General features: G+C 43.2%; 1 protein-coding gene across 1 annotated transcript in view; it reads left to right on the forward strand.

Moving 5' to 3' along the window:
* UBR4 (ubiquitin protein ligase E3 component n-recognin 4) overlaps positions 1 to 22,113 on the forward strand; it is a 68,335-nt gene that overhangs the window by 13,673 nt on the left and 32,549 nt on the right. Inside the window, 38 exon segments of the mRNA XM_042883413.1 lie at positions 99 to 221; positions 311 to 540; positions 1,172 to 1,296; positions 1,884 to 1,981; positions 2,127 to 2,284; positions 2,889 to 3,098; positions 4,122 to 4,223; positions 4,741 to 4,841; positions 5,334 to 5,532; positions 5,765 to 5,953; positions 6,286 to 6,349; positions 6,546 to 6,737; positions 6,902 to 6,972; positions 7,096 to 7,243; positions 7,550 to 7,777; positions 7,999 to 8,169; positions 8,272 to 8,454; positions 8,637 to 8,795; positions 9,375 to 9,527; positions 9,812 to 10,039; positions 10,880 to 11,037; positions 12,275 to 12,446; positions 12,603 to 12,804; positions 13,092 to 13,255; positions 13,346 to 13,562; positions 13,887 to 14,103; positions 16,565 to 16,628; positions 17,059 to 17,193; positions 17,848 to 18,022; positions 18,246 to 18,383; positions 18,818 to 18,939; positions 19,310 to 19,421; positions 19,606 to 19,736; positions 19,872 to 20,049; positions 20,242 to 20,346; positions 20,845 to 20,982; positions 21,686 to 21,854; positions 22,011 to 22,107. Of these exon segments, the coding sequence (XP_042739347.1) occupies positions 99 to 221; positions 311 to 540; positions 1,172 to 1,296; positions 1,884 to 1,981; positions 2,127 to 2,284; positions 2,889 to 3,098; positions 4,122 to 4,223; positions 4,741 to 4,841; positions 5,334 to 5,532; positions 5,765 to 5,953; positions 6,286 to 6,349; positions 6,546 to 6,737; positions 6,902 to 6,972; positions 7,096 to 7,243; positions 7,550 to 7,777; positions 7,999 to 8,169; positions 8,272 to 8,454; positions 8,637 to 8,795; positions 9,375 to 9,527; positions 9,812 to 10,039; positions 10,880 to 11,037; positions 12,275 to 12,446; positions 12,603 to 12,804; positions 13,092 to 13,255; positions 13,346 to 13,562; positions 13,887 to 14,103; positions 16,565 to 16,628; positions 17,059 to 17,193; positions 17,848 to 18,022; positions 18,246 to 18,383; positions 18,818 to 18,939; positions 19,310 to 19,421; positions 19,606 to 19,736; positions 19,872 to 20,049; positions 20,242 to 20,346; positions 20,845 to 20,982; positions 21,686 to 21,854; positions 22,011 to 22,107 (5,826 nt within the window).

Below are 22,113 nucleotides of genomic sequence, written 5' to 3' on the forward strand. Positions count from 1 at the left end.
GAACTTGTCTGTGTTTTTGAAGTGTTCTAGCCTGGTAGTTGGCAGAATGCTTAATTATAGAGCTCTTCTAAAGTGTGGTCTTCTTCTGGCATCTGTAGGATCACCTTACCAAGCAGGGGATGAAAGCTGAACATGCTGCTTCTCTCATTGAATTGGCCTCCAACAAGTGCAGCTCAGTAAAATACGATGTGGAAATAGCAGAAGAATACTTTGCTCGGCAGGTGAACTGATGCAAATGTAAATGTGCACATGGAACATCTGTTGTTATAGAGTGATTTACACTTACAGTTCCATTCCTTTGTATTTTAAGATATCTTCATTTTGTGGCATCGATTGCACAACTATTCTCCAGCTGCACGAAGTTCCCAGCTTGCAGTCCATTTACACCCTTGATGCTGCAATTTCCAAGATCCAGGTTTCTCTAGATGAGCACTTTACCAAGCTAGCTGCAGAAACTGATCCACACAAGTCTTCAGAGATGACCAAGAACCTCCTACCTGCTACACTGCAGCTTATTGACACTTATGCTACATTTACCAGGTAAATCCATGGCATCTCTGATAGAAATGATGTTTCCTTCTGTACGTGAGGGTTTTTATTTTATTTGTTGTTTTGGCAGAGAGAGGTTGGTCTGTTAATAGTCCAGTCCAGTTACTCTAACTTAGATCCTTCAGACTGACCGTTGTTTTTTAAAAGAAGACAAAGCTATTCAAGCTGTAATGTGGTCATTATTTCTAAGTAGCTAAGTAATCTTTCAAGATTTTCCTGCAAGTTTGTAAAATCAGCTTTTCCTCCAAAGATGAAACCTCTTCTTACCACTCTGTAGAACAGTGCTGCTCAAGGTTATTTCACTCATTATTGAGACTGTCAGAGACCATCAGAGAGAGGAGGGGGGTGTTAATTCTTAGATTACGAGTCTGAAGTCTTCTAAACTCTCATTAGCCCCTATGTGGAAGAAAGCAAAAGTAAATCAGCTTTTTCTTTTGAGCAGATGCTTTTGCTGGTAAGAAGCTTAGAGGAGATAAAAGCCTCGAACTCTCTTAGTGGTATCACATGAAGTGTGGGGCAGAACTTCACAAGTTTGCTTTCTTATCTGTCACCATATTGACACATTTAGTTATGAAATGCAGAACTGCTTCCTTGAAGTGAATCCTTTCCCTCATGAATGCAGATCTTACTTGCTACGTAGCCTCTCTGAGGAGGGCTCCAGTGAGAACAGACCTTCTGAAGAGAAGCTACGAGGTTATGCTGCTGTTCTGGCCATTGGATCCAGCCGTTGCAAGTCCAATACTCTAGGTAAGCATCCTGCATAGTTCAGGTTTCCTTTTGTGCACAGGTGAAGCTTTCTGCAATGTTTCCAACGTTCAGCTTCAAAGCTGTGTGCTGGCTAATGTGTTCTTTTTCCTCTACCACTGTGTTCAGATCACTGTATTATCCTGTATTATCCAGCAGCAGACAGGGAAGTCTGTTCTTTTTAGTATTGTAGCAGGTGAAAAAGAGGGGCAAGCCTTGAAAAAGTAACTAACTTGTGAGCTTATCTGGCTTACTGAAATGCTTCTATAACTGTGCTGGTGCTCCACAGAATGGCATGGAAGTGTATGGCAAGATGTGAAATAGTAATGTGTTGAAGGCAGCTGTGAATTTGTATTTTTGCCATGTCTCTTGTTGTACTAATGAAGTGAAAGAAGCTGCTGCAAACTTCAGGAGTATTTTTGACTGGTAGAAAAGCATGAGAGTGGCCTTCAGCAGGATAATAGGTCAAACTTAGCTGCAATTGTGTCCTGGTTAACTCATGATCTAGTTTTAAACAGTTTTTAGAAGCATTCTTGTTTTCAACAGGACCCATGGTATTACAGTGACTTACAATTCTGGATTGATTGCAGGTCCAATGCTTGTTCAGAACTTACCATCAGCTGTGCAGACTTTATGTGACTCATGGAACAACATTCATACCAATGAATTTCCAAACATTGGCTCGTGGGTGAGTCCAGCCTCGTGGGTTGAGCCCAATAATATAAATTGGATAAAATAATCTTAACTCTGTAAATTAGTGGGAATGGCAAGTAGTCTGTCTTTCTGCTAAACACAGGTTGTTTTGATTGTCATGTGTGTGTCTCAACCCTTAGCGCAACGCCTTTGCGAATGACACAATCCCTGCAGAAAGCTACATCAGTGCAGTTCAGGCTGCCCACCTTGGTACTCTGTGCAGCCAAAGTCTACCTCTTGCAGCTTCCCTAAAGCACACCCTTCTCTCCTTGGTCAGACTTACTGGGGATCTCATTGTGTAAGTGATGTTTTTTATATTGGATTCTTGCTTCTGATCTTCTGAATGTCTGTCTTGATCAGACTGTTCTGTTGAAACACTTACTGAACTGGCTCTGTACTTTGAACTGAGCCTTAAGCTATGCTATGTTCATTGTGCAGTTCTGAATGAACAGCTTTTCAGTCTTGGTGTGGTAGCTAGAGTCCTTGATAGGAACACTTAGTGCTTCTCAAGAGGCACAAGACAGGGAAGTTTTTCACACAGAGGGTGGTGATGCCCTGCCCAAGGAAGTTGTGGATGCCCCATCCCTGGAGGCATTCAAGGCCAGGCTGGATGTGGCTCTGGGCAGCCTGGTTGATGACCCTGTACATAGCAGGGGGTTGAAACTAGAAGAACATTATGATCCTTTTCAACCCAGGCCATTCTATGATTCTATGATTAGCTCAGGCCATATTGATCAAATCTGATTGTGTTTTATTTTCATGCATTTGTGTGATCTTTTCAAAGCATGAGAAAGAAGTGACATGAAAGAATTGTTCTTTCCAGGCATTTAAGACTAAGATAATTTCAAACAAAATAATTGTTTACACTGCATGTAATTACCTACTTTTCTTTTCTTTTCAAGCTGGTCAGATGATTTGAACCCACCACAGGTGATTCATTCCCTGTTGCCCCTCCTGTTGGAGACCAGCACGGAGAGCGTGGCAGAGATAAGCAGCAACTCCCTAGAAAGGATCTTGGGTCCTGCAGAATCAGATGAATTCCTGGCACGTGTTTATGAGAAGTTGATCACAGGGTGCTATAACATACTGGCCCATCACTCTGATCCAAACAGGTAATGGACTGTGTGGCTTCTAGTTCTCTTCCAATTAAGCTGTGTACAAAGAATTACTACAGTATATTTAAAAATCAATGTAGTTTCTTGAGCAGCAAGACAGAGAGGCGAAAAATCAGCTTATTTTTATCTGGTGAAGACTATTATACTTGTTGACTGAAAATGTAAGATACTTTATTCAGCTCACCAGAATTTTCAGCATTGCCGTTTAGGCAGCGTGGATTTGAATCATCTCTTCTAACTCTGGATGGATCATGTACGTATCTGGATAGTTTTTTATTTAATCAAATAGAAAATTATGTAAATACAAGCACCAAATCAAAGCTGGAGATGCCGACCTAACTTGCTTTATATTCCTTTGTCTCTATTCTTGCTGTTTATAAGGATGGCTAATCCCTTCTTTATCATGGCCAACTAGCCAGATTTATCCTTCCCACCCCTTACTTGCTATGTATGTAGAGAGAATAAGCTTGGTGCACAGATGTTGATTCTGCCCATCTGAAACATAAAACCATTAGGCGTGATGATATTGCATCTTTTTAACACTGATCCTCTCTGGATGGAGGGTATTCAGAAGGAGATCTATTGAGCCTCCTGTTAGGGAATGTAAAAATAATTGGATTTTACTTGCAGTATGTGTTGTGGAGTGAGGGTGAGCACAGTAGAGAATGGTGGAGTAACTCTGAAAGAGATTTAAAGTGTAAAAGAACAGCAAGTTAGAGGAATTTGTAACATGAGGAGCTGGAAAGATGTGGATTATTCTAGATTTCTAAGCTACTGTGTAGCCTGCCTACAGTGTGTGCTACTCTTTTCCTGATCATTTGGTGGATGTGTTGGTGTCTTTGTGATGTTTGTTCATCAGTTGCTTTTCTCTTATCTCTTGGAAGGAGAATCTCTTATAGCTAGTGGAAGGTTTGTTAGAATTGTGTTAGCAACGTTGGTTCTTATTTTTCTATTGGCTCTCAGAATTATTGAAATTATTCTTATATATATTCTTACTAATATGTACTTTTTGATCTTCAGTGGCCTGGATGAGTCCATCTTGGAGGAATGCTTACAGCATTTGGAGAAACAACTGGAGAGCAGCCAAGCTCGAAAAGCCATGGAGGAATTCTTTTCAGAAAGGTAAAATCTGTGTGAAAGTTGTAAGCCAAACACTTCACTTCTTTCAGTTTGTCAGCTCTTCAGGAATGTTAATGCCTTTGTGCAGAGCAGTGCAGACCTGTGTAAGGACAGGACAGCCTTCAAGCAGTGCAGGAGAGTGAAACGACTTAGGATTTTGTCATTCCAAGTAAAACATGAGCAAACCCTTGTAGTGACCGTAGCGGAGGTCTGGTGAAATAAAAAGCATCGGGAGTTCTATGAGAGATGCTCTGTACTGTAAGACAGTGCAGTTTAAGTTATGAAATCCCAGTTTCTCTCAGTCCCTCCCAGAGCAAGAGATGGCTAATTGCAGGCATGAAGGTGGGGTATTGGTGTGATTTAGAGTTATGAAGACTAATTGTGTTGGAAATTGCTAACACCACAATGGTTCTGTGACAAGATAAGTGGAGGAAAGTTTTTCCCCTATTGGAAAGCTGACTGTTTTCTGGTTTTGGGCTATTTTGTAAAGCTGGCTTTAATTCTCACTCCTTTCATACAGTGGAGAATTGGTCCAGATCATGATGGCAACAGCCAATGAAAACCTCTCAGCAAAGTTCTGCAACAGAGTGCTGAAATTCTTCACCAAACTCTTCCAGTTAAGTAAGTGGTTGTGCTGAATATCCCTGTCATCTCCTTGTCTACCTACTGCTGTTGTTGGATTGGAGAGACTGCAGTAGGAAGGTGCTTAAAAGAAAAACTCCAAAAGGAGTTGGGGTGACTTCTTAACTTTTAATGGTTTTGTGTCACCTCTGTGTGTTGCTCATTCCTTTCTCACTTCCTCTTTTAATCTTTCCAAGTTTATTTGGCTCTTTTTCCTTTTGGTCCTGGATAACAGTTGATTTTAGTGTTAGAGAAAGATGAAGATGATTTATGTCTGAGCTCATGTCAGGGAATAAGTGAAGCGTCCTGAAAAAAATTGCATTTACTTCTTATAGCTGATTGGTTTTCCTAAGTAGGAGAGGAGGCAGGTGCTTTGACCAGTTCCCCATTCCAAGTAAAGTTTTTATCTGAGTGGGACGATTGACAGAGGGAGAGCCACCTTCAAACACATTCACAGTAGCATCTGTCACTCACTGTACTTTTCTCCATCAGCTGAGAAGAGTCCCAACCCCAGCCTGCTGCGACTTTGTGGCTCCTTGGCTCAGCTGGCTTGTGTGGAGCCCGTACGCCTCCAGGCCTGGTTAACCAGGATGACCATGTCTCCACCCAAAGATTCAGACCAACTGGATGTTGTCCAAGAGAACAGGCAGCTGCTACAACTCTTGACAACTTACATTGTTCGGGAAAACAGGTGAAGTACAGCTTTTGTCATTATTTTGTGCACTGTTGATTTGTTGCAATCTCTAGCTGTGTAAATTAATTGAGTTAGCGATTGCTTCCTTTTGTCAGATTTCAAATAAGATGTTTGGGGCACAGCTGTTGCCTACGAGGGCATTGCTGGGTCCGTGTTCTTGCAATGTGGGCCTTAGCTGCCCTTCCTGTAAGTGATGTGCAGCATCTGAGATCTTCACTTTTTTTATTAGCCAAGTCGGAGAAGGCGTGTGCACTGTTCTGCTGAGTACTCTGATACCAATGGCAACAGAAATGCTGGCCAATGGTGATGGCACAGGCTTTCCTGAACTGATGGTTGTGATGGCAACTTTGGCTAGTGCAGGACAAGGTGCAGGACACCTCCAGCTTCACGGTGCTGCTGTTGATTGGCTAGGCAAATGGTAAGAGCAAACTGTACACTGCTATTTGTTCATTTGCTTCAACTAAATGTCTTTTTTTCTGATCATACAGGAACAGAAGTGCATATTTACTGATGCACACTCATTTTGTTGTTTGGGATATAAGGTGTGTGAGGCAGGCTAGGCTGTGTTCCCCCACAACAAACAAACATGGTTTTGTCATCTTCTCCACTCTTGAAGGTTTAAGTCATCACTACATTGGTACATTTCCTGTTGCTGAGCTAGAGCGAATTCAGTGCTTGAAGTTAAGGTGGAAACTGAGTTTATACCTCCCAAAGACCACTAGTTGTAATGATCTTCTCTATGTGTTACAGCAAGAAATACCTGTCTCAAAAGAACGTTGTAGAAAAAATGAATGCTAACGTCATGCAGGGGAAGGTAAGGCACGTGGCTGTTGTTTTATTGGCAGAAACAAATCTCAGGCCAGAGATGCATCAGCTTTCTTGTTCTTGTTGCATAGTGACAATTGGAAAACAATTTGACTGGGGGTGTGTGTGTTGTATTTTCCTGCTTCATAGTAACTGCTGTGGGATTTAAATGTTGCCTCTCGTTTTTATTCACCTCAATTTCATAGCATGTTACTATCCTGGAGTGTACGTGCCATATCGTCTCTTACCTGGCTGATGTCACTAATGCACTGAGCCAGAGCAGTGGCCAAGGACCAAGTCATCTTTCTGTTGATGGCGAGGAACGGGCAATTGAGGTGGATTCAGATTGGGTGGAAGAGCTGGCAGTGGAAGAGGAGGACTCTCAAGCTGAAGATTCGGTAGGCAGCAGGCACAGTTAATGCTGCAAGTGAGCTAGGTGGTACTAAAACTCACTGCTGGTAAAATATTCATGTAAATGTATGAGAAACACATTCTGTACCATCTACCTTTGCTGTAGAAGTGCAGTTATAATACCTTACTGGAACGCATTTCTTCTTAATAGGATGAAGATTCTCTTTGTAATAAACTCTGTACCTTCACCATTACACAGAAGGAATTCATGAATCAACATTGGTAAGAATCTCTTGGTCATAATTTCAGCCTGCTAGTTCTGGCCATTAAGAAAAAAACAAACGTGGTCTGTGGAGCCTTCTGGAAGTCCAGTGCTTCATAACTCAACTGACTTATTTTGTGCAGGTATCACTGTCACACTTGCAAGATGGTTGATGGGGTTGGTGTTTGCACCGTCTGTGCTAAAGTTTGTCACAAGGATCATGAGATTTCTTACGCCAAATACGGATCGTTCTTCTGTGACTGTGGAGCCAAGGAAGATGGCAGTTGCCTGGTAAAGTGTCTTGATTCCATCTGCCATTGCATTGTGCACAAGTTAGCCTAAGCTGCACAGCTGATACAATCTTTTCTCATGTTTTCCACCAGCAGCAGAGTAACTTGATATCAAAAAGGAATGTTTTGCTGATATTTGGATGTGGAGTGGCTTGCAGGACACTGTTTTTTGAAAATTGCTGCTTTTTAAGAGCTTTGCATTCAATTTCTTTGGAATTGCATTAGTCTTGTTGCTGTTACAATCTATATTCAATTTGTCAGTGATGAAAGCTGGTTTGGACTTTTAACATTCCTATGTCCTCCCCAGGCTTTGGTGAAGAGAACTCCTAGCAGTGGTATGAGCTCTACCATGAAGGAATCAGCCTTCCAGAGTGAGCCCAGGGTGCCCGAGAGTGTCATTCGACATGCAAGCACCTCTCCTGCAGAGAAGGCCAAGGTTACCATCAGTGAGGGGAAGGGCCCTGATGAAGAGAAACCCAAGAAGAGCAGCCTGTGTAGAAATGTTGAGGGCTGTCGAGAGGAATTACAGTCCCAGGTATAGTTATCAGCTGGCTGTTGGAAGGAAAGTGGTTAGTGTAGAGGATCTTAAGCGAGCAGTGATGGTTATCAGCCAAGCTGCTTGATTTTTGTGGTCCTCTTTTTGATAGCAGAGATCACAGAAGCAACTTGAGGTTTTAGAAACTAGTTGAGATGCGAATCTTATGAATACCCAGCAGGAACATCTTGATCCTCACTTGTTATATCTCTTTCTTGTAGGCCAACTTCTCCTTTGCTCCTTTGGTGCTGGAGATGCTGAATTTCTTAATGGATGCAATTCAGATAAACTTCCAGCAAGCCTCAGCCATGGGGAGCAGCAGTCGTGCACAGCAGGCACTCAATGAGCTGCATACGTTGGACAAGTCAGTAGAAATGACAGATCAGTTGATGGTAAGATACTAAAGTGGTTATTCCGGGTAATGAAATTATGGGTCGCTTTTTGACCTTCAGTGATGCACTTTCTTCATGCTTTCTTCATTGCTAATGGCTCAGGTCCCAACTCTTGGCTCCCAAGAGGGTGCTTTTGAGAACGTCCGCATGAACTACAGCGGTGATCAGGGCCAGACAATCCGGCAGCTGATCAGTGCACATGTGCTCAGACGAGTGGCAATGTGTGTGCTGTCATCCCCACATGGACGTCGGCAGCACCTGGCTGTGAGTCATGAAAAGGGCAAGGTGAGTGAATAATGTCTTCTGTCAAGTGTGGCGTGGCTTAGAACAACCACTTGCTCTTCAAGAAAAGAATTCTTAGGGCAGAAATGGTAAAAAGTGCAGGGATGGCATCATAGAGCTAGAATGGAGATGACTTTCTCTCCGAAATTCTTAATCTGGGTAAGGAAGTTCATTTCTTTTTGCAGATTACAGTCCTTCAGCTCTCGGCGTTGCTGAAACAAGCAGACTCTAGCAAAAGAAAACTGACCCTCACACGCCTTGCATCTGCACCTGTTCCCTTTACTGTACTGAGCCTGACTGGGAATCCCTGCAAGGAGGATTACTTAGCTGTGTGTGGACTGAAAGTAAGTGCCTGGCTGACTCTTTCCTAGGCAGCTGGAAACCTCATCTCAAAGCCATCTGTAGTTTTCTTTTGAGGAACTGTATCAGAGCCAGCTCCAAAGGTCTGTCATTAATGAATCGCTTTCTTACTGGATATATGAAGTGAAAGAGGCAGTTCCTATATAAGTAATGTAATAAACGAGGCAATGCCTCAAAATAATAGTTGTTACTGTATTTAGGCCAGATTTACTTGAAGACTGAAGTCAAGGTTTATCCATGTGGAACTTAAAGTGTGTTAGAACTAGTCTGTAACAGCTGGTGTGTAGTAATAAAGACTCACTTTTTGGTATTCTCCCAAGTTCAGATTCAGCTTTCACAGTGCAGAAGCCACAAATCTGTTATTTAGCTAAGAAACATCTGGAACAGAACGTGCATTTTTTTAAACTTACTTTCATGTCACTTATGTTAAGTGCAGGAATTTTAGATTCTTAGTGCGTGAGTCGTTACTGAAGTTGAAATGAAAGCCAGCTTTTAATTGTTCTTGGCTTGAAATATACAGGTATTCTGTTCTGATATTTGACCAATTATTTTCATTACTCCAGGACTGCCACGTGTTAACATTCAGCAGCTCTGGATCAGTCTCTGACCATTTGGTACTTCATCCCCAACTGGCCACTGGAAATTTCATCATTAAAGCTGTGTGGCTGCCAGGATCCCAAACAGAGCTTGCTATTGTGACTGCAGACTTTGTGAAGGTATGTTTGCTCATAAGCTACTGATGATTTGTGATTTCATACTTAAAGTCTGGATCTCTGCAGACCTGCATGCAGAGGAGTTATATTCGTAGTTAGAAATAAATTGGAAATGTATGTTTGTGCTTCTGCAAGAAAAGGCAAAACCAAATAACTCAAAGAGCAGAAAAATGAGCTATAACACGTACCAGGCATTCCCTGCTCTTGACTTTTGTCTATTTGTGCTGTGAAAAGAAAAGACTGTTTAGTTTCACAGTGGTTGATTCTTTTCTTAATTCTCCCCACAGATTTACGATCTCTCCGTGGATGCCTTGAGCCCAACGTTCTATTTCCTTCTACCAAGTTCCAAAATCAGGGATGTCACTTTCCTCTTCAATGAGGAGGGAAAGAACATAATAGTGATCATGTCTTCTGCTGGATACATCTATACACAGCTCATGGAGGAGGCAAGCAGTGCCCAGCATGGTCCATTCTATGTCACCAATGTGCTTGAAGTCAATCACGAGGACCTGAAGGTACTGATGACTTCTCTTTCTTGTAGTATAGGCACAGTAACTTCTCGTGTTTTTAGTCTTGCACTCAAAGGCAGAAGTTTCCCTTCCTTTTATTCCCTTTTTTAAAGCTCACTTATCTACATCAATGAGCTTGCCATTGTTCTGAGGAGAGAAATATCCTTGCAGCGAAAGGGAGTGGGGGTAAAAATTAAACCCCCTGATCCTTTCATCTAGAAAATGTAGCATGTTTTTCCATGGCTCCCTCTGAAGTTATGCCCAGCAGGATTTCTCAGCAGGGAGATGTCTTGAGAGCAGTGCTGATCACAGAGAGGCATGGCAGAAAATGAAGTTATTGACCATTGCTGGAGCTGCATTGGTGGAGTGAGCCTTTGTTTCTGGTCCATAGCAGCTCTGTATTCTTGGATTGTGCTATGCATGCAGGTGATTTTAAAATCCATCCACGTTTTGCTCAGTGCTTTTCCTCCAGCCTGCATTTCTGAATCAGGGAAATAGATGAGAAGGCCTGCAGAACAGCTCTGTTACGAGCTGGGAACGTGGGGAGTGCTCCATGTGAGACTGTCATACAACATTCAAGCACGCAGTAGCTGAGGGCACTACCTACAGTATGCAATCTCAGTATCCCATTTGGAAGTCTTTGAAGTATCTGGTGGATGACTTCATCAGGGAATTTAGCTTAGAAAATGTCATTTTGGACTTACTTTCCCTCACGGGTGGAAAGGGAGTGGTGGAAAGGCTTGTGGAATAATTTGATCAGTTGAGAAACTTAAAAGCCTGACTGCTTGAGAGTGTTTCGGCGGATGCACATTTATCTTGGATGTCCTTATTTCTCTCATCCTACAGGACAGCAATGGCCAGGTAGCAGGAGGGGGTGTGTCAGTGTATTACTCCCATGTCCTACAGATGTTGTTCTTCAGTTACTGTCAAGGCAAATCCTTTGCAGCCACCATCAGCCGGGCCAGTCTGGAAGTGCAGCGGCTATTCCCAATTAACGTAAAGAGGTGAGACTCAGGTGCAAAGCTCCCTTGAAGTTTTTCTGTCGATTTATTGGAAATAAATATTACTGATTAACAACCCAGTCCCAAATAGCCAAAGCCTGTAGTGAAGTTCCTCTTTTTGACTGATGTTTTTCTGTTACTTTTAATGTTATTACTGGCCTAATATCGGGATGAATTGAAACCAGAGCTGACTGTTTCAGCGGTGGGATGCATATGCATCTCTTCCCACTAGGATTTCACAGCAGAAAGGTGGTTTCAGAGCAACCTTACTGCACTGTGTGGAGCTGCTTCTGGTGCAGCAGCTGGAACTGATGGGATTACCCACCCTCACCGAGGCTGCAGAGCAGGAAGCCTTTGTTTCCTTTCGGCACCAGGACTGCAGTGGACCTTGTGCATTGTGCATATTAAGGCTTATTTTCAGGCTCCCTCGAGGGAAACCAATCTCTTACGCTATGAATGTGGCAAGAAAAAAGCTGTTCTGTCATCTGCTCTGACAATTGGAGCTGGGCATTTCAGCCACAGGCTCATTGCTGGCTTGACACAAAGCCACTATCTTGAGTAGGCCCTGTGGAAGGGTCAGGTTCCAAGAGCTCTCTGTCTTCAGTTAAGTTTAACTTAGTGGGAGTTTTTTGCCTTTTCTTTTTTATTATTTTCAACCTGTGGGCAGAGTCACACAGATTCTCCTTGCTTAGTGCCACTGAGTGTGCTGAAACATGGTACTGTGTAGCCATGTGAATTTTAACGTGCGTGCCAGCTTCCTGTGCTCGGACATAGCACTATGTTGCTATCCCTAATGGTAGCCTGATGACAGGAGCTTGTACTTGAAAGAGAAAGCTGAAAACCATTTTAAAATTACTGTCTAAGCTTTGGTCATACAATTTTACTAGTAAGTGTGTTTCCTTGTGTTCTCATAGTACAGATCAGGGCTGTGTGTTGGGATGCTCGTGTCTTCTGCTTGCATTAGTTGCAGTATCACAGAATTGCAGGGATTAGAAGGGATCTCAAAATATCATCGAGTCCAACCCCCCTGCTAAAGCAGGTACCCTGCAGTAGGTTGCACGGGTAGATGTCCAGAACCTTAATCTCAGGTCTCTCATCTATGAACCAGGCACGTAGTGTTCCTGGCTGTTCAGTGACATGAATTCCTGCAGTGGAGGAAGCTTTAACTGGTCCAATGCTCATGAATTGTTGTGTGTTTCCACTTGTTGCTTGATATCATTCTGTCCTTCATCTCTTACAGTTCAAATGGTGGGAGTAAGACTTCGCCAGCGCTGTGCCAGTGGTCTGAAGTCATGAACCACCCTGGCTTGGTGTGCTGTGTTCAGCAAACCACAGGTGTTCCACTGGTGGTGATGGTGAAGCCAGACACCTTTCTTATCCAGGAGATTAAAACCTTGCCAGCCAAAGCAAAGGTCTGTGGAGATTCTCTGTATTTTGGCCCTTGAGATGTAGTCTCTTTTTCCAATAACAAGATCTCTAGTTTTGGCACCCTTTTAATCCAAAGTGTTTGTTTCTTCAAGCAGCAGTTACCAGGTCATTTCCTTGACTTCCATTGTCTGCATTCACAGATTCAGGACATGGTGGCCATTCGCCACACAGCCTGCAATGAGCAGCAGAGAACTACTATGATCCTCCTGTGCGAAGATGGGAGCCTAAGGATCTACATGGCCAATGTGGAGAACACCTCCTACTGGCTCCAGCCCTCCCTGCAGCCTAGCAGTGTCATCAGCATCATGAAGCCTGTCCGCAAGCGCAAGGCAGCTGCTATCAGTAAGGGACTTCTCCAGTATCTCATGCAAGCTAGCAGTGGCAAATACAAACATGAAGATTGGTCAACATTGTGGAGATACTTAAGGCATTCACTTCTGACAGTTGCAGTTTACCTCAAGCCTAAGTACTGGTCTGGGTGAAGTCTTTCGATAGATCTGTGTAACAGTACATAGCTATCTGGCTAGCATGGGTGTTTCCAAAGGAGCAGAGCTCTTGCAAGTTGTTTTACCATCGATTTGCCTCTTGACAGTATTTCATGTCAAAAATACCAATCTTCTCTCTTTCAGCAACTCGCACATCCAGCCAAGTGAACTTTCCTATTGACTTCTTTGAACACAACCAGCAACTCACAGATGTGGAGTTTGGAGGCAATGATCTGCTGCAAGTCTACAATGCTCAGCAGATAAAGCACCGGCTCAATTCCACTGGCATGTATGTGGCCAACACAAAGGTAAATGGGGCACTTTGGGCATTCCGTTGGGCTTCTAGGTGATGCTCTTGTCCTGAGTGATGGTACTCCTTTGTGATTTGTCTTCTGCAGCCTGGAGGTTTCACCATTGAAGTTACAAACAATAACAGCACGATGGTGATGACAGGCATGAGGATCCAGATAGGCACACAAGCAATAGAGAGAGCACCCTCATACCTGGAGATATTTGGTCGCACTATGCAGCTGAATCTGACCAGAGCTCGTTGGTTTGACTTCCCTTTCACTCGTGAGGAAGCCTTGCAAGCAGACAAAAAGCTAACCTTCTTCAGTAAGACTCTGTTAATTGTTTGCTTTGCCTGCCTGTTGGTTTTGTTTGACCATGTTGAAGTTACTTCAGCTCACAGTAAAGAGAACTTCCACAAGTTGTTCATTTGGCCTGACCACAGAAACAGTTTCAGGGGCAGATCATGCACTCAGTAGCTGTTTCTTTACAGCCTGGTAGGTGAATGTGCAGTAGCCCAGCTGAAGAATTTTGGGTGGAGATAATATGGAAGGGAAGTAACCTCGACAAGGAGATGAAACTGTTAGTGTGGGCATACATTCATGCAGCTTGTTTTGTTAGTCATTAAACAAATTTCTCTCCTCACCACAGTTGGGGCTTCTGTGGATCCTGCTGGAGTCACGATGTTGGATTCCATAAAAATTTATGGCAAAACCAAAGAGCAGTTTGGATGGCCTGATGAGCCCCCTGAGGATTTCCCATCTGCTTCTGTGAGCAATGCTTGTCCCCCAAACCTGAATCAAGGGAATGGTACTGGAGACACAGAGTCAGCTACCCCTGCTGCTGCCAGTGGGACTGTCCTGGAGAGGTATCTCTGCAGTCTTACTTGTATTGCTCTTTGTAAATGAATAGTAGCTCTAGAAGGCTCCTAGGCACGTTTGTGTGCCTTTCAAAACTTGGAGAACTTAGGGAATTAGTGCAGTGTTCTCACTGCCATACAAAATAACAACTGAAAAGTTGATGATTCTAAGGAAAGTGTTGTGCTCTCTTGATTTATCTGGTGAGTTAAAGGGAGAGTTCTGTGTGTGTGCTTCACGTTGCTAAATTAGTTTGCTGTAGGAGTCTTGAAGGTCTGAAGTAGATTTCTGCTTTCTTTGGTGCATTTTCTCAAGTTAGTCCTCTTCTATTTTCTGGAGCTAACCAAGTTTAGGCCTCTATGAAGTTGAGTTTGAAGGTGTATTTTTTGTGTGACCTTGCTTAGAGCGCTTCCCAGCAGCTTATCTTAAGAGCCTGTGTACTGCAGGCCTAACTACTTCAGGGGAGAAAGTGTTGATTCCCCCTCCAGTACCCCTACTGAGACTTATAGGAGTGATCTGGGGATATGTTGGGCAGAAGAAATAGAACTTTTTTGATGTCCATTCCAATTTCTTTGAGCTTATACAGTCTGTGCTGTATAGTCTGGCAAGTTAGCAAGGACAAGAGGGTAACAGGTCAGAGGAGAATTATTACTGCTGAAAATTTGGTGTTCTAAGGTACATGCTGCTTGACTTTGAGGAAGTCACAGCTAATTGTCCTACTGACATTCTCACATAGGAGTTCAGGACTTGAAGTACCAGTAGCATCCAACTGAATGACCTGTTTGGGCACTGATTGCTGTCCTTTAATATTTTATCTTGGGATTTTTTTTTTCCTGCATGTGATTTCTCTTTTCTTCCCCCCTCTGCTGTGACATCTCCACCAGATGTCTCTCTCTGCACAGACATGCCTTCTGATTTCCCAAAGCAGGGGGATTAGATCCTAAATATTTGGAACCAAAAGGAATGATTCCTTTTATTTTTACATAGGAGTTACAGAACGCAGCACGATTACCTCACAAAGGGCCTCTTGGGCAGGAACAGCTGAGACAGCTTTTCCATCAGAACTTCAGTGCCTGTACTTCAGATTTAACCTCCAGTTGTGCTTTAAGCAGTGTGCTTGGCTTCTCTGTGCTAGGTGGCCTGGGTCTCCTTTATCTGTTGTGCTGTTAGGCAAGTGTCTGCTGCCCAAACTGAAAGAGTCATGCTTAGACTGACTGTATATATCGCTCTCCCAGCTTCCTGATTTCCCCATTTAATTTGCCTTTTGCTTAGAATGTGTTGTAGGGAGTTTTTCTGTGAGCTTTACACATTATTATTATTATTTTTTTTTTCCTTTTTCTTTGCTCCCCCAAAGTTCTGAAACTGAGTCCCTAACCACCCTGGACCGGTTAGTATGCCATCCTTTTCTCTGCACGAATGAGTGTGTGTCAGAGACAGAACACATGGTGTGGCTTTTGTTGACTGTTGATTTTCTGTTTTCCAAGTGACATTCGCTTCTTTACATTCTGGTCATTGCATGGCAGATGATTTAGCAAAATGTAAAGATGAGGCGGTCTGCGGATTTTTGCTGCATACAGCTTGACTGTTGCTTGTTGGACAGATTCCTTTCTGCTGCGTCCCTCCTTATGCTTTTTTCTCCCACTTCTCTTCCCCTGTTGGCTTTATGGCTGCGGGTGCGGGAAATCAATGTTACTTATCACCTCCAGACCTCAGAATTGTTGTTCCTCCTACCTCGTATCCAATCCAATGCTGTCTCATCCCTCCCTTCTCCTATACTCTTGCACTGCTCCTGGTGTGCCAGGTGGCACTTCAGCTAGTTCTACTTCAAGGCATGAAAGAGTGCTGCAGGGGAGGGTCAGCACTTTGCTGCAGAGGTGTAAATAAGGTTTTCCTTGGGGCGAGTATTTTACCAGCCTGCCTTATTGCTGTCAAAACTTCAGCAGCTCTCAGGCGGGTCGTACCCAGTTAATTTTCCTCCAGAGTATTTTGTGCTGAAACTCCAAATTGGAAAGAGCAACCTGTGTGAAAATAGCAAGCAAATAGAATCTTGCTCCCTTAGAAAAGTCGGTTACGCTTTTTCCCATGTGTCATACCAACCCTTGATCTGCAGTCATATGTACGTCTGTGGGCCATGGTGAATTGGTACTGTCAAGACAATCCAAGTTATCCCTGCTGCAGGCTGCGTAAGGAAATGTTTTATCCTCTTTGGTAGAGAAAAGCCCCTGTCTTTCAGCTGTGGATTATTAAAGCAGTCCTAAGTTTGTCTGTGAGCGTGAGCCAGGTTTAACTCTGGTCTGTAACACAATGAAATGATATGCATGGTGCCTGTGGCAGGTTTTATCATGCTTTGATTTTGTACTTGGCATTCGTTAGCTGTCTCTGAGCTACTCATGACTGTAGCCCGCATAAAGCAAAGTGCTAAGGAGAGAGAAGGGTTGCTGTACTCAAGCCTGCTTTCCTTTCTCCCTCCAGGCTAGTAGTGAGTTCTTTAGAAGCGCTGGAAAGCTGCTTTGCTGTAGGACCAGTCAACGAGAAGGCAAGTAACTTTCTGAATACATTCTTCTGAAACGGGGGGAGGAGGGGTGAGATCAGCAGCACCTCCTGCAGCCCCCGGGGGCCTGATAGGAGAGAGCCACATCCTCACAGCACTGATCTGAAAGTTGACTTAGCAAACAGCATTTGAAACTAGTTTAGAATGACAATTGGCATTTGCATTTATTGCTGGTGGGATTTGTGTGTTGTAGGGTGACCTCGTTTACAAAAACAGCGGGGTAGAAGCCCATAAATCTGAAAAGGACTTTTCTTGTTTAGGCATGTGAAATGTTCTTTAAATGTCAAATAAGACATTGAGGGAATATCAAAACTGTGTTGCAGGGAGGTAGGGATGCAGAGAAATTGGAATTGTGCATCACCTTAATGGTTAGTGAACTGAAGAATGTTTTTTTTTTGTCTGTTCTTGAAAACAGGAGAAAAATAAGGCGGCTGCTCAGGAACTGGCTACCATGCTCCTGTCCATGCCTGCTCCTTCCAGTGTCCAGCAGCAAACCAAGAGCCTCTTGGCCAGCTTGCACACCAGTCGCTCAGCATACCATAACCATAAGGTAACATAGTTTGAAGATTTCAGCATCTTCAGTCTACTTGTTAGCTTGTGGTAGAGGTGCAGCTGGCCCTAGAAGCACCTTTTCCTTGCAGTGTAGTGCTGTGGGCTAGTTTTCCTTCAGATCCTGCTGTCTGCCATGCTGATACTGTGTTTCCTCAGAGCTTCACTAGCTAAAATGCTCTTTGAAGATTTTGTTGTGGAATAATATCTGCTAATCAAGAGAAATCAGGATCTTGAAACGCTGGTTTGTTTGTAAACTGTGTAGCTCAAGATTTCCATTTCCCTATGCATCTGGCTTAGGGTGATAGGAAAATACTAGGGTAAGTAGTGGTTAGGATACATGCTAATGTAGTTGCAGTAAATGCAGAGAAGCCTGCAGATAGCCTTTGCTAACCACTTCAGTAGTTATGGTTTTACAATGGTCTTCCTGTCCATATTTAAGCACGAGGGAAAGAAAAAATGGATTCTCCAACCAGATATTTTTTTTCTTGCTGTTGCTGGGTGACTTTATAATACTAGTTGTCATTTCTAGATGACACTGGCCAAGAAAGTTAAAGCAGATTTCCCTGTGAGCTATCCTACAGTTGTGTTTCAGCTGTTCTGCTCTTCTGCTGTGCACTGATTCTCTTTGCCAATGTTATTGTTCTCTTTCCAGGATCAAGCATTGCTAAGTAAAGCCATTCAGTATTTGAGTTCCTCAACCAAAGAAGGAAAGGACCTTGATCCTGAAGTGTTTCAGAGGTTGGTCATCACTGCTCGATCCATTGCTATTATGAGACCCAACAATCTGGTCCATTATACGGAGTCGAAGCTGTCACAGTTGGAAACAGGTAGAGAAGTCTGGATTTTCTCTGTCTTTCAGGCTAACTCAAAATGTTTTGTGGTATGTGGGTCAGTGTGGGCTGTGCTTGAACTATGGTAGGCCTGAGATGGTCTTTGAAATGAGGACGTCAGGCCCTCTAGCAAAGGCCTTTTTCAAATAAACTTAATGTTTCCCTGCTTGTTAATACTTTTCCCTGCACAAGTCTGACAGCTGTTCTTCCAACTGCACAGAGAGTGAAGAAGGGCAGGAGGCTCAGAAACACGCCGAAGGGGAGGGCTGCACCTTTATTACCCAGCTGGTAAACCACTTCTGGAAGCTCCATGCATCAAAGCCCAAAAACGCCTTCCTAGCTCCTGCCTGCTTGCCAGGTGTGCTAACTCTTCATTTGCTATTGACAAGCTTGTATATTTTGGTCTATTTTAAGCTTGTAAACGGAGAAAATGATTTATTCCAAACTAGTTTTAAGCTGCTAATGATGCCACACGTTTTCTGAGGTATGTCTGTAAATTCTACACTAACACTTCTGTTAAAAATACATGTATACTCTAGTAAAAAGGAACTGATGATGGGTTTGTGCATAGTTGGTTATGCTGCTATTAGGATATTCAGTGGTGTATGGCATGTTCAATGCTCCATATGCCCTACAGGGCTGGTGTGTAAGCTCATTTTGGATTGAAGCTTCAGGATTTTTGTTGACACAATCATTGTGCCTTAAAGTCTGCAAGTATGCGTCCTGCAGTGTCGTGTTCTGTGCTGAAGTGGAAAGGGAGTTGATTCCAGGCCTGCTTTTATTCCTCCTTAGGTCTGACTCACGTTGAGGCCACAGTCAATGCTTTGGTGGATATTATCCATGGATACTGCACGTGTGAACTGGATTGTATCCATACAGCATCCAAGATCTACATGCAGATGTTACTTTGCCCAGTATGTAGTCTACTCTGCTCTCTATCAGTCTATAATGCAAGTAACACAAAGAGAGTTAAGTACAGGTGCAATGGTAAGATGAGGCTGTACAAAATAGAGACGTGCAGCCAAAAACATGGAGCCGGAAGTGAATGAAGGAGAAATGTCTCTCACTGTGTTTTAATAATGTTTGTCACATACTACTTGTGTAATGATAAGTATTGCTTTATGGCTGCTGAGGAAGACAGGGGGTTTAGAAGTTAGGCAGCGATGTAAGCCTTATGTGAATCATGACCAGCAGAGAGTCATAAGCATATTTCCCATCTTTGCACATAATGTGAGTAAGCACGTGAAGCTTAAGAAGTTTAATGGTTAACTGTTAACCCTCTAGGATCCTGCAGTGAGCTTTTCTTGCAAACAAGCTTTGATCAGGGTGCTGAGACCAAGGAACAAGAGGAGACATGTGACCTTGCCATCCTCCCCTCGCAGCAATACTCCTATGGGTATGCAAATCTGTTCCTCTTTAAATGACCATGACCTACTTTATTTGTCAGAAAAGATGCACGCACACACAAAAGTCTTTTTAAACAGGACCAAACTAGTTTTTCTTATTTCCTTTCTTCCTTCTCTCTTTCCCCACTAAAAACCTTTGGGAATTAATTTGTGAATTAATCCTTTGTAATGCAGGAGATAAAGATGATGACGACGACGACGATGCAGAAGACAAGCTGCAGAGCTCTGGGATAGCAAATGGTGAGCATATCCGCCAGGAAAGCCAGGAGCAAAGTGAAGTTGATCATGGTGACTTTGAGATGGTGGTAAGTCCAGAGTGCTTCTCTTTGGAATCTGTGAAGTGCTTGGGTTCAGTTTAGTGCATGATGAATTGATACTTACTGTTCCATTAGCTGATGGTGGTTTGACAAAGGCTCTCTCGCTGTGTTCCTTTTCCACAGTCTGAATCAATGGTTCTGGAGACTTCTGAAAATGTGAACAATGGGAACCCTTCTCCCCTGGAGGCTCTTCTGGCTGGAGCAGAGGGATTCCCTCCAATGCTGGATATCCCTCCAGATGCAGATGATGAAACCATGGTGGAATTGGCTATTGCCCTGAGCCTGCAACAGGATCAGCAAGGTAAGATGTCAACATTGCTGTTACTCAAAAAGGGAAACAGAATATGAGGAAACTGAGAAGGAAGCAGAGCAGAAGCTATTGATGTGACCACCATCAAAGCAAAGGTAGTGGAGCAAGGAAATGCACACAGAAGGCCAGAGGTAATGTAGTTTGTATGTAGAAAGGTATTCATCATTTGTTTTCTTCTTGCAGGTAGCAGCAGCAGTGCACTTGGACTGCAGAGCTTAGGACTGTCTGGCCAAGCACCCAGCTCTTCTTCTCTTGATGCTGGAACGCTCTCGGATACGACAGCATCAGGTAACTGTTCACTGCGAGGAATCAAGTTGTTTTTTTTTTAATTTCAAGCTAAATAATGATTTTTAGATTGTTAGCAAATGATGTTTTGAAGAGCCAATCCTTATTTATTGGCTTCGTGTATCCTTAATAGTTTATACAGGATCTTTTCTTGGTTTGGAGGACCTTTCTTATGCACTTCTGAGGAAGTGTTTTCCTCTTCTTAAAATAAAGCAAAGTAAACCAAATACAGTATTTTCTTTGCATGTAAAGCAGACAGACATTGCCCTTCAAGTTGCTAATGTGGTGGACCATTTCATAATGTGGTTTCACTCTCGGGGTATCTCCCCTGCGCTACTTTTAGCAGACTTAAATGCACTGATGGACAGTGCAAATTCCTTTTGGGTTTGTAGTTGAAAATTGAAATACAAATCTTTGTGGCTTTTCTTTATACTATGTACTTCTTTTGCAGTTATATTAAGACAGTGTTTTTACTTGTAACAGCTCTCTTTATTCTTTTAGCTCCAGCATCTGATGATGAAGGCAGCACAGCTGCAACAGATGGCTCAACTCTTCGGACTTCGCCTGCTGACCATGGTGGAAGTGTGGGCTCTGAGAGTGGTGGTAGTGCTGTGGACTCAGTGGCTGGTGAGCACAGTGGTGAGTATGTGTTGCTGGAGCAGTGTTTGTGTATGTGATTTCTACAGTAAGAAGAATTACCAGGAGTGTGTGGGATGAGAAATCCCTGAAAGAGAAGAAATTTGTTCTAGATTGATGATGCCATGGACCATTTTGTGATTACTATCAAAGTGCCCTACAGACTGTGAATATTTCCTCACTCTTGTGGTTCTCTAGAAATGTGGAATAGTAGTTTTTGCTGATCTGTAATAAATTACACAGAGATGTAGCCTAGAGTGAGAATAAAAGAATGCCTTAAAATACAGGGTAAGTCTAAATGGGATTAAGGTAATTTCCTCCTCTTTGAAATTGATACCCTGATAAAACTAATTGGAAAAATAAATTAATGATTTATTTGAAGGCAGCAAACAGACTTCTATGAACAATTGCATTCATGCTGCCTGTACACCCTTCTTCTAACCCACCTTAAACTTACTGCTGTGGAACCAATTCAGTTTGTGCCACCAAAGTGAGGCTGGTGAACAAAGCACTGCTGAGGGTGTTGCGTTGCATCTGTGGAAGTGCTGCTCTTTTAACGTTTTGAAAGTAATCACAGACACTGTTTGCTTAGAATCATAATTCCATAGGGTAGTGCTATGGTTGCTGTGAAGAGGGCAAGATGCATATTCAGTTCTGTTTGTGTGTTTTTCCCTTTTTTTTTCTTCTTCCCCTCATTGTTTTTCAGTGTCTGGCCGTAGCAGTGCCTATGGGGACACGACAGCTGAGGGCCATCCTGCTGGACCAGGCAGTGTCAGCTCCAGCACAGGTGCAATCAGCACTACCACAGGCCAGCAAGAGGGAGATGGCTCAGAAGGAGAGGGGGAAGCAGAGGGAGATGTCCACACCAGCAACAGGCAAGGGGCTCTGTTTTCCTTGTCAAAAGTCATTCTTCTGCTCTGCAGTGTGATTGTTTGTAGAGGAGTTACGTGTTGGTAATCTTGTTGGTCTAGTATTTCTTTCAGCGTGTCTGAAAATGCTTCACCTTTGCTTGCTGCTTTCTGACTTGTCAGGCTGCACATGGTCCGACTGATGTTGCTGGAGAGGCTGCTGCAGAACTTACCTCAGCTGAGGAACGTTGGGGGAGTGCGGGCCATCCCTTACATGCAGGTAACT

Source organism: Lagopus leucura, unplaced genomic scaffold, assembly GCF_019238085.1.
Source record: "Lagopus leucura isolate 7727_CA_CO unplaced genomic scaffold, USGS_WTPT01 Super-Scaffold_100037, whole genome shotgun sequence".
Lineage (NCBI taxonomy): Eukaryota > Metazoa > Chordata > Aves > Galliformes > Phasianidae > Lagopus > Lagopus leucura.